Source organism: Trematomus bernacchii, unplaced genomic scaffold, assembly GCF_902827165.1.
Source record: "Trematomus bernacchii unplaced genomic scaffold, fTreBer1.1, whole genome shotgun sequence".
Classification (NCBI taxonomy): Eukaryota; Metazoa; Chordata; class Actinopteri; order Perciformes; family Nototheniidae; genus Trematomus; species Trematomus bernacchii.
The window spans coordinates 4,812,133-4,823,660 of NW_022987573.1; the positions used below are offsets into that span (position 1 = coordinate 4,812,133).

Below are 11,528 nucleotides of genomic sequence, written 5' to 3' on the forward strand. Positions count from 1 at the left end.
CTGGATTTGCAAGTCAAGAAAACAAACACCTTAATATTAACCAAGCATACCACAGTTTGAATTTTAGCATTTATTGCTTTCCACGAATACTATGATACAAGCTCAAGCACTCAATTTCCAGCAATTATCAGTGTTATGAAGGCAGTGGACATGTATAACAAGTCTACAAAAAAACATTTACAGATGTGTACTGTCAAAATCCAAGCTATCAAAAGAGATATTTGTACAACTAAGGTATTACATACAGAAAGTGTAAAAGTACTTTGTGTTGTGTGACAGATTTTGATGCAGAAATGGCCAAACCATTCATTTATAAAAACCAAACTGGTGACTAGTGGCAATATTTTGTGTTTACATTGGCCGTTTAAAGTGAGAAAGCAAAACTATGACATTTCCACATCCTTCAAGGGGTTAATGAAAACAAGTGCGATTTAATTTTAATAAGCAATACAAGTGCTTCATAGAAAAATCTGACGCCTATGAAGTGTTGCTGCGCATTCTTAATGGCATGTGTTCATACACATTCATCAGAAAAATAGTCAAAACAACTATGCTGAGGCCAAGACACAACTCAAAATGCTAAATGTATCTTTTTTGGAAATACATGCCAAAGGACTTAAGAGTAATGAAATTACTATACATCATTTATCAAGGTTAAATTATAATGCTTATATAAAAATCAATGAATAAAGGGTTAGAAAAAGTTTTAGTCAACAGTGAAAAAAGTCTCCATAATCTTGAAATCCTTTCCTTCCAGTTTTACGACCAGCTGATGTGTAGACTTTGAGTATTTGAGGGATCGTTCAGTGAGGGATCTGAGGTCCGTCCTGGTCCTGAAGTCCACAGACATCATGAGTAAATACCCTTTGTGTGATATCATACAGTGTAAAAAAAAAGTCAGTTGGCAGGCGGCCTCAAGTTAGTCATTTTCCTCGTGCTCTGTTTCAGTCTTTGCAATGTTTGAACTGTCAGCGTTGCCCTCTGCTGACAAGTCAGGTGAACTACTAGAAGAGGGGAGCTGCTTGTCGCCGGGTAGACCTTCTCCATCGCTGCTGCTGCTGCTGCTGCTGCTCTCCGTATTTTCCTCCTCGACGCTTGGACTCTTCTCTGATGGAGCCTCAGGTGGATCCACAGTGTTAACCTCTGCCAGACTTGGGTCCTTTACCTTCTCAGACGATTCTTCTTCCCCTTCAGAAAGTCCTGTCTGTGTGCTGCTGGGCTCTGAGGACAAGAAGGGACAATATTAAGACTGCTGCTAACAGTCATCTTCATTATAGGCTGTTAAAATGTAAAGATGTTATAGAATTACAGACGGCTTTAGTTATGCATAAAGCAAAAAACAGAATACTGCCAGAAAATATACAAAACTAATTTGTTTTAATTTCAAAGGATGATTATCATAGGAGGAAATTAAATGTTAAGCATCAGTTTGCACGCACTACTTTAAAGCAGATGTGTGTCTGTAGTTGGTGTAAAGAAGTGGAATTCTTTGCCGAATTATTTGAAGTAAGAACATTTTTTATGTTTAAGAAAATGTATAAAGAAAGCGTAATTAGTTTCAGTATTTGTAAGCAGCTGTGACTGAAAGAATATTGCTTTTATTTTACTTTTTTATGGTTATTTTGTTTTGTTTTTTAAGAAGGGGCAGGTCAAATAAGATTTTCTTCTCCTTGCTCCTTTCCACAATGCGCAAACAATAAAATTAAAAACCAGTATAAGTGTACATGTTTTGTAAAGTGTACATGTTTTGTTTTAAAATAACTGCCATGTGTGGAATAAATAAATAATTAGTCATTCCTTTGTTTATATGTATAGGGAAACCACAAACATACATATTGAAGAAGCTACTACCATATAATGTTTTCATTCATCCTTCAGAGAAGATCCCACTTACCATCATCCTCTGAAACAGTATGTGTTTTACAAGATGTTCCTCTTTTGTCTTCTGACGAGCTCTCTGACTCTTTACAACAAGAAGATTCCTTTTCTCCACTTCCCGTTTCATCCTCTTTCTTTTGGTCAAACTTAAGTCTCTTGACCTCACGTTTGTCCGCTTCAGAATCCTCCTCTTCCTCCTCGGGGTGTTTGTTCTTTATCCCGCTGCTTGTTGTAACACCACCTGCTGATGGCGAGGAATCACTGCAGAAAGAACAGAAACACAGGGTATCAGTTGGTGAAATGATATACTTACTTTTAAAGCAATAAGTAGCTCATATTCTGTATAGTCTGTTAATGATGGGGTCTTGAGAGCATGTGATTATGGATGTAAGGGTTTGACAGATATCATCAGTGTTTCTGCATCCCAAATAAACAATCTTCTTTTCCACTATATATATTTTTGCTGCATCCTGTGCTTGGCACCACCCAGTTTTAATTGTGATTGGTTTAAAGAAATACATAGGGTTTTTCTCCAGAATGTAAATGGCTGCGGCCACCTTTCTAGAGATTAGGGTGAGTTGTTACTAGTACACTTCACACTCACTCAATGCCACATATGTACAACACTTTTTTCATTCACCTCCTAAGATGCTCCTCCGCCCCCTCTGTGGTTGGCTCTGGCTCTTTACTGATTGTACAGTCTGGGAGTCCGTTGGAGGAAAGTGAGGACGCCTGTGACAGCTTTGGTCTGGTGAGCGGTTTTGGTGTGTCCGGTCCATTTACATTTCGACTGCAATAACAAGAGATCAGTTTAGAGTACCTTTTAGCCATCATTTCTCACACAATTCATATTACAAAATGGCAAATCAGCAGAAATAGTCAAACCCAAAATGACAGGCAAGCTATATCTGCCCTTACTGTGGCCTCATTCAACTTTCCACATGGTGGTGTGGTGTATGAGGCATATTTTATATTTGTGGAAGTCAATCATTGACAAATATGTGGCTCCCACCTGTCTGAATATAGAGAAGAGTTACCAGGAAACATCACTCCATTCATTCTGTTTACACTGGATGCCCCATTTTTCCTTCGAAAGAAGTAGAAAGGCACAAAAAATACCAGCTGTTAATGGTCACTTTGTAATTGTGACTGAATCAACAAAGTCAAGGGAGCTGTCAATGTGCACCAGAAGCAGCTTTACAGGAGTACTGCAGGCAGCAGAGCAAAGGGAGCAAAAGCGTAACAGCTGATATACTTACTCTGATGCGGGGTACATACAGCTGACCACCATTACATTCTGCAAAACATTTAAAAAAATAGTGTGTATTAGAATTTAATTCAAAGTTTCAAATAGTTCAAACTAAATGCATGAATATTGTTTATCTCTAGAAAAAACACTTATTTCTCACCTTCTCTAAACCCATGAGAAACTTATGTGTTCCTGTGTAGTTGCGCTTGGGGTCCATAAGGAGTTCACATAGACGCTGGATGGTGAATGGGATTCTGGAAATGTGATCAAGAGATATCTTTAGGATTAGCAACGCATAGCCGTTTTACAGCCAGCATCAACACTGCCAAATCCTGGCAGCGCTGAATGAGAAACAACTTGGATCGATCTGAACAGACTGGGTCACACATTATTTATGAATCTTGACTGTTTGTCGACATCTACAGGGTTGCTTGCAGTTTGTAAAGTGGCTTATTATCAGCTTTACTCACCCATGGTAACCATCCACTATTTTTAAGATCCTCGTCTTCATCTCTTCGAAGGGAACATAGTCCACATTGGGATTATGTGGCGCTCTATGTTCCGGTGTTGAAGCATGGAAATCATCCATGACTTTTTCCAATTTAAACACAAAGTACGTTTTGAACTGCGACCATGAGATCCTGGAAAAATATTGGAAATGCAAGACTGCATGTCATACCGAAAAAATGAAAAGTGTTGGAAAGAATTAAACAAAAAGCTTGATAAGAATCAGAATGAGTCCAACAGGCAGGTTTCTCATACAGTAGATCTGATGTATGTGTGTGAACTACTACTCACATTGGTTGCCCCGTCTTGGCAACATGACCCAAGAATTGCTCTAGTTCAGGACAGGTCTCATTCTTGCCTTTCTTCTCAAATTCTGTAAGTGCCCACAAGCAAAATAACAACAACATAGTTAATAAGTTGATTAGTAATATCTCAACCGACCGGACCAACCTACCTGAACTAAACAGAACCAAAGATTGTTTTACCTGTATTAACATTAACCTAAAATTGGAACTTTTCAAAACAAGCCAGAAGCCCATTCTGCAATTAGATATGAATTTGTTCTGGAAATTATTCTGCAAAGCTGTTAAACCACATTTCATTTCATGCTACTTCAGGCATATTGATTCTACTCTAACAATGATCAAATTATTGTCGTGTCAATTACTTAGTGAATATGTGCTGGAGAGGCAAGGAAAACAAGTTAAACACAACATCATATAATCGTCAAACACCAATTTGAGTTTCCTAACAGGAAAGTTCTTGCAAAAGTTGGTCAAGTTAGCTTGTGTTTTGTGATGCTACCCAGCTAGCTGTTTACATAATCTATCAATCCGGTAATACATAGGTCGAAAGTGTAGCAAGCAGTGAATGTATTTCCTGCAGAGAATAACATTACACTAACTAGGCCATGCAGAGACAGATCAGAATGTCCCTAGGTGGTTATTCTCAACGCTAATCGCTGTTAGTAAGCTAAATTGAGGTAATGCACGTAATGTATTTAGCAAGCATTAAGGCACTCTTTCAAGGCATAACAACACATTTCAAAATCATTCACAAAAACATAGCCTTTGTTTAAATAACTGTAAATATTACCTTGAAACGCCTCCAATAACGCGTCGATGTCCATAGCTGTGTCCAGTCACAGGCAGGAAATACTTGCTAGTTAGCAGTAGCATGTAGCAACCCAACAAAGCTGCTGGTAGGGCGGACTGCGCATGTCACAAAATGACGTATTCACATAAACAGAAGATTGCAGTTCAACCTCAGATCATGGATTTTTCTTTTTTTATTAAAGAACATTTATGAACATCATATCATTTGTGTACACACAAATTCACATCAGGGGTAGACAAAAGTAAAACAAAATTACATTAAATAAATACATTCTAATAAAGAAAAAGATAATAATACAGTTATGAATCCAAACTTCATTTAAATATATGTTACATAATTAGTTTCGATTTTTTTTTTCATCATACTGTTTTTAATAGTGATACTATATTGTTTTAATTCTTGGTGAGATCATGGATGACAACTGGAGCGGGACCCCGTTCATGCAAATGTCCCCTCTGTGGGACTAATAAAGGTATTCTGATTCTGATTCCTATGAAAGTTGCTCAGTGGCGATAAGCCAAAATAGCCTGCCTTTCGAGAGCAAAAGCACCCGTCTGTGGGCCTATAGAGCATGCGCACTTGAGTTTTCCCTTAAGCCCCGCCTCCGATGTCCCTCTCTCGGTTCAGTCAGAATGGAGAGAGAAAATAACTCTGGATTCAGCTTTTATCGCAATTTAAATGCATCTCTTTCCCAATGTAAGTTAATGGGGAAAGTATTTTTGGGTCTAACGTCACGAAAGTTGTAGTACCGCCATTTGACCACTACAAAATGTGCCTCAACTTCCGGCGCACTTCCTGGGGGGTTTGTCTGAGATCAACAAAGCATTTGATTTGAATGCCCTCACAGAAACGGAATATAAGTCTTCATTGAAATAGTGTTTATTATTATAGCACTATATGTAGTTTCAATTAAAGCATTTGTGGACTTCAGTGACAGAAACTTCTGGGTCTCTCACAGATCACGGTCAGCGGGCGTCATCGCTTCTCTGACGGTGCAAACCGGTGGAGCGTCCAATGATTCAACAGCTGATCGGGGTTAATTTTACCCTACCAACCTATATATATAACGACAGCCCGGGTGAAACATCTGCACAAGAGACCGGCTAGTTTTAACGAAGTCTTTCGGGTTTTAAGAGGAAACAATGGCAGTTCCTGTAGCTGCATTACAACTGAGCACACCATCCAGCCCCAGTCTGCTGGAGCACAACATTCAAAACAACAACAACGATTTAGGGAGGATTTCAAGGGACAATGACAACGACACTCTGCCTTTACATTCTTCTTGGACCTTCTGGCTTGATAGGTAAGACACTGCTTGTGTATTTGTTTCCCTTGATCGTTATATTGTCATGAGTGTCAAGTCGGGGAACTCTTTGTTGCTGACCTTTTGATGAGAACAAAGAAGAGACATCACAATGTATCAGGCCTGCTATAAATCGGCATTTTTTCCAACCCAGAACACATATTGTGTGTTTAACAGCTATTTAGGTATTGTCTGGTTTATTAAATGGCATAATAATAACATAACAACAAACAGTTCCTTGCAATTTTGTAATGGCAGCTTTTGTTGTTGTTTTTTCTCTGACCTACATACTTGCTGGAAGGATCATAAAGGAAACAAAAGGGCGTACTTATTAATAACTGGTTAATCATAATAACTATATTTAAAACAAGGTCAGCTCATCCGGAGCCGTTATAAGAAATGTGTTAAAAACTAATGGTGTCACTCCTCATGTGTTGAATTTGTGTTTAGTTAAAACTTACCAAGCCATTGCTTTATAAAAACTTCCCAATTTAAAGTTATTATATAAAGAGTTATTTCAGAATGAATGTTAGGCAACAACAGAGGTTAACACAGGTGACCGTGAGTTGAGTAACACGTCAGAGGGTGCTGTGTTCAAACGGGGTCAGTGTTGTTTACTCTGGATTATTTGTCATTTGATTCCCCCCCCCCCCCCCCCCCCCCACACGTCTGCTCAGCAAACAGCTGAAAAATGTCTGAGTAATGTAGCACTGGAAATAATGCATTAGGGCGATGCTAAGCTAGATAAGATAAGAGGAACTACATTCTGAACAAGCTTTTGACTTCTAAATTCACATAAATTATTATTTATTTTTGTTAGATCTCTCCCAGGAACTACAGCAGCTGAATGTGAGTCAAACTTGAAGAAAATCTACACCGTAGAGACCGTCCAGGTGAGAGTCTTTACAATCTTGAATAGTTTCATAACCTCTACATTGTGTGGAGGTATTGACACATTTCAATAGCAAACAATAGCATTATGGGGGGAAATCTGAAGGTTCAATAGCAATACATATTTTTTTCAAATGCACTGTTGGCATTGGTGTGTGTCATTATCTCCTTACTAATAACGAGTTTAGAGAGCTACATAGCATGTGTTAAAAATGTTGACATCGTAACCCCTGCTGTAAATCTGTATAGTTACCAAATTACTGATTACTGCCATTATTATTATGTGATTATGGCAACCTGTTATAGAGCTCAAGTACCACTTCATAAATACGTAACCACATCGATGTTGGATAAAGAGTGTGTGTGTGGTTAAGGGCAATGAGGAAAAGATCTTTGGCAGTGATTTTCTACATCGTAACAAATGTGATACATTAACACGGCCAAGTGTGCCCTCCCTGTGCCAGTAAAGAGCTCACTAAAACATGTGTTTTCTTCCCTTCCTCATTGACCCTGGAGTAGAACTTTTGGAGAGTTTACAACAACATACCCAGCGTCTCCAGCTTGCTAATGAGATGTAGCTATCATCTGATGAGAGGAGAAAGAAAACCACTCTGGTAAGTTTAAATGTAACAATACAGCATGTATGGGCTCGTAGTGTTTGAAGCTAATTGGTTTGTGTAACACTGTCTTATTGTTTGCATCTAGGGAAGAAGAAAGCAATGCTAAAGGTGGTGTCTGGAAGATGAAAGTACCCAAGGAATGCACTGTAAGTGACATTATCAATACATACATTTTATGTACAATTTACTTATTACTTATATGTTTTTTTAACTATGTTGTCTTTTGTTTTACAGCCTGTTGTGTGGAAGGAGTTGCTTTTGGCTATTATTGGAGAGCAGTTCAGTGATTATTGTCCCTCAGGTCAGTTTCTTGATTGAGTTATGTTAAAATCAAGAGGCTTTTGCAGAGCCTTGCATTTTGCGTATACAATACTTTAACTAAATTGCATGAATCTCATCCTCATCTGCTCTCATTCTTGCAGATGATGAAGTAGTGGGTGTCAGCGTCAGCGTAAGAGACAGAGAAGATGTGTTTCAGGTCTGGAACGGAAACGCTTCTTGTGCTAACGATTCAAACATCTTAAGCAGGATCAATGAGCTCCTTCCCAATATCCCTTTTAAAGCTGTGTTTTACAAACGTGAGTATTTTCTTCAACGACATAATGCTATTTTGAGGCGGTTGACAATGACACAATGACATGTGAGTAATTGTTGTTTTGCTTGTATTTTAGCACACGAGGAGCACCACGCTTTTGAAGGAGGGCGAAGACGTTAGGGTATTTTGCACATCACAGCCCATGAGACGTACATTTATTTTTGGATGTTTTGGATAATATTTGCTCACATATTGAAGCAATAGAGTTTATAGTTGCTTCATCTCGATCATCTTGATTACCTCAAAATGTAGCCCATGGTTTATGATTCTCAATCACTACTGTCATAGAATTATCCAAAATACTTTCACTTTAGTCAAAAGAAAAAAAAAAATGTTACCTTGACTTTTATCTGTAGTGTTTGTGTGTTTTTATACTTTAACATTTTGCAAATCTTTAATCAAAACAGCAGATCATGTACATGTCGGACATTTTTAGATGTATTTTAGCATATTTAGTTTTATTTCATGAGCACAAAGCTAGGTCTCTTTGGATCTAAAAGAAGGCAAAGCAATGTAAGGCTTTTCTAGTGAGTTTATCAGTGTTTTATACGTTACAGCCAAAAAACGTTTGCCTATCATAAATAGTTTGTATGCTCTAATACTGATATTTGAGCCGAAAATTGCACATTCTTTATTGACTTTTTTAGGATACGAGCGGATTGTTTAAAGGAATATGTTCCTGATACAATTAAATGACCTCAGTACACAAATCATGAGTAGATGCTGAGACATATATGCAATCATTTCTATTCTGTAGAATTCCCAGCAGTTTTGCTGTGTCTTGGTTGTCATTTTGTTTAAGCATCTGTCTCAAGTCAAGCATTTTGTTTCTTACTGTGTGTGTGTGTGTTGAAATAACTGAGACCAAACCCACTCTGGTTTATGTCACCTTATCTGATGAAATGTAAAGCCGTTTATTTTTTCTGCTTTTAATAGTAACTAGAGATGTTTAGACGACATGTTGTGTTTTTTATGTATTCATATGACCTGTGTTAAAATGGAATCTGTGAAGCCTGACCCTTGTAGATAATACTGGCCCTAGGAAAAATGTGAACATGCACATGACCCAGAAAAATACGTCACATGCAGGGACATCAGCAGAAAAAAAAGATGTTGCTCTTAATCTTACTCCTAGAGGGACTGCTTGAGGCCTATTTGAGTGTATTAGTACAAACTGTATGTGTTTGGTGAAGTAATGCAACCACTGCATCAGGGTAAAATCTGTATGAAAGCTACTCAGAGATGAATATTCACTATGTCACCAAGACACATCTCAGTGTCTCTGATAACCATAGCTTTTAAGATTTATTTCAGTGGTGATGTAAAAGACTGTTTTTGTATTATTGAATCCTAATTATATTCTGGAAATGTTGAACCATTATACATCTCACCAAAGGCACCTCTTCTGTGTTTGTTTGAGAAGAGGGAGTCAGATTGAATATTGTAGGCTGCAAAGAGCAGAGCTGATTCTTTCGAGTACTAGTACTGTACTACCTAGACATTTGAAGTAATTGTCTATGTTGCAATGAAACACTGCTGCTGTGATTTTATCAATCTAATCAAATGTTAAAGTATTTATGATGATGCTGTCTTGCCTTGGATCCTCTTCTAAAGAATATTGACAGGAGAAGTTAGTTTTCAGACCACCGACTTGGCCAAATTTGCTTTATTTTCTCTTCATTCTTGTGTTGGTGTCATATAAGCACCTAATGCATGCAGGATAAGAGAATACTCCTGTACCCTTGCACATAATGTTGACCACTCACTTCAGTCCTCAGACTTTGTAACTGATTGTTGATCTTGGATGGTGCCTTGTGTTTACCAGCAGTTTAGAATGTCCTCTGTGTTCAGCATGTGAAATTGTCATGTTTCTCTGTTAGTTTTACACGTGTTTGAGAAATAAAGATGCCTAAACTTTCAACATTTGCTGTTTGGAATACTTGCTGTACTGTATGTGTGATGTGAATATCCATATTGCATTGAACTAAAAAAAAAACATCACATTACCAACATAGATCCAGTTTTTGGGTTAGGTTATGGAAGAGTGTAGGGCTCCGGAGGAGCCCTGCGTGGTGCACTGGCTCTCGGTAAATGAGTGTGTTTAAAAAAACATTAAAAAACTCCATAAACATAGCCCTACAAAGACCTTATAAAAACCCTTTAAAAAGCATTATAAAAGCTCTGTTAGAACAAGACCGTTTTAAAAGACTGGTTAAAAAGTACAGGACGGGGCTGGACCACGGAACGGCGGCAGAGTATGTTAAAAAGCAGATCTCCCCAACCCAGGGTCTCTGGAGGGGGGCGTGTGTGTGTGTGTGTGTGTGTGTGTGGGTGTGTGTGTGGGCGTGTGTGTGGGCGTGTGTGTGTGTGTGTGTGGGCGGATGTGTGCAGGCGTGTATACTTCTGTACCCTTGCACATAATGTTGACCACTCACTTCAGTCCTCAGACTTTGTAACTGATTGTTGATCTTGGATGGTGCCTTGTGTTTACCAGCAGTTTAGAATGTCCTCTGTGTTCAGCATGTGAAATTGTCATGTTTCTCTGTTAGTTTTACACGTGTTTGAGAAATAAAGATGCCTAAACTTTCAACATTTGCTGTTTGGAATACTTGCTGTACTGTATGTGTGATGTGAATATCCATATTGCATTGAACTAAAAAAAAAAACATCACATTACCAACATAGATCCAGTTTTTGGGTCAGGGTTAGGGGTTTGTCTTTGTAGGAATTGTGTTCAACTCTTAGATGTATACATGAATTTGATAACGTCTATTTTCCACTAATTAAATTGCTATCGCATTAAATCAAATAAAGACATGTTTTAGTAATCCCAAAGGACTTTTTTCTCAAGCAGCTATTAAAAATATGTTCAAATCAAACTGGAAGTCTTTTTGTGGCCATTGGAACAAACTGAGGCACTGAAAGGCTTTAATTTCACTCAGACCCATGCCCCTAGTTGACCTTAAGAATAGGGAGCCACCATTTCATGACTTCCAGATGGAAACTGTCTCCCTCTTGTGGTTTTATCAATGCATGGACAAACCACAGTTTACAGGATACATTTGGAACGATCCTCTCGTATCTTGTATGAATGCAGTACTGTCCTTACAATTACAGTAATCTACAGTATGCAGCATCGATGTGCAATGCATCTGTTCACAGACAGTACTGAGCAGGATGTTTGTGTTGTTGTTGGATTGTACAATCTTGATGAAATTCCTTTTTATGACTGAGCCATGTTTGGTTAGTGATGCAGGGAGACATAGTTTTCACCTCTGCCTTTGCCTGGTTACCAGAGGTTGGAGAACTACTCAGATCGTGTACTTGAGTAAAAGTAGAAGTACCCACGTGTAACTCTGTTACAAGTAA

At 38.3% G+C, this 11,528-nt stretch overlaps 2 protein-coding genes across 4 annotated transcripts; one reads left to right on the top strand and one right to left on the bottom strand.

Moving 5' to 3' along the window:
* Positions 1-55: 55 nt before the first annotated feature.
* LOC117479366 (serine/threonine-protein phosphatase 4 regulatory subunit 2-A-like) lies at positions 56-4,833 on the bottom strand. Of its 3 annotated transcripts, none has more exons than XM_034126296.1 (9): positions 4,730-4,833; positions 3,926-4,007; positions 3,598-3,768; positions 3,288-3,381; positions 3,138-3,175; positions 2,891-2,965; positions 2,519-2,668; positions 1,895-2,139; positions 56-1,221 (listed from the first exon to the last, which is right to left on the bottom strand). In XM_034126296.1, exons 1-9 carry the CDS (start codon positions 4,761-4,763, stop codon positions 920-922), a joined length of 1,191 nt encoding a protein of 396 aa, XP_033982187.1. In that variant the 5' UTR covers positions 4,764-4,833; the 3' UTR covers positions 56-919. The 3 variants fall into 3 exon arrangements, with proteins under 3 accessions (XP_033982187.1, XP_033982188.1, XP_033982189.1); XM_034126297.1 differs by having other exon boundaries at positions 3,598-3,793; positions 4,730-4,830; XM_034126298.1 differs by lacking the exon at positions 2,891-2,965.
* A 737-nt stretch (positions 4,834-5,570) lies between these two features.
* LOC117479367 (eukaryotic translation initiation factor 4E type 3-like) lies at positions 5,571-10,080 on the top strand. The gene is made up of 7 exons (XM_034126299.1): positions 5,571-6,053; positions 6,874-6,946; positions 7,464-7,558; positions 7,650-7,710; positions 7,799-7,865; positions 7,987-8,142; positions 8,236-10,080. Exons 1-7 carry the CDS (start codon positions 5,893-5,895, stop codon positions 8,277-8,279), a joined length of 657 nt encoding a protein of 218 aa, XP_033982190.1. The 5' UTR covers positions 5,571-5,892; the 3' UTR covers positions 8,280-10,080.
* The last annotated feature ends 1,448 nt before the right edge of the window (positions 10,081-11,528 follow it).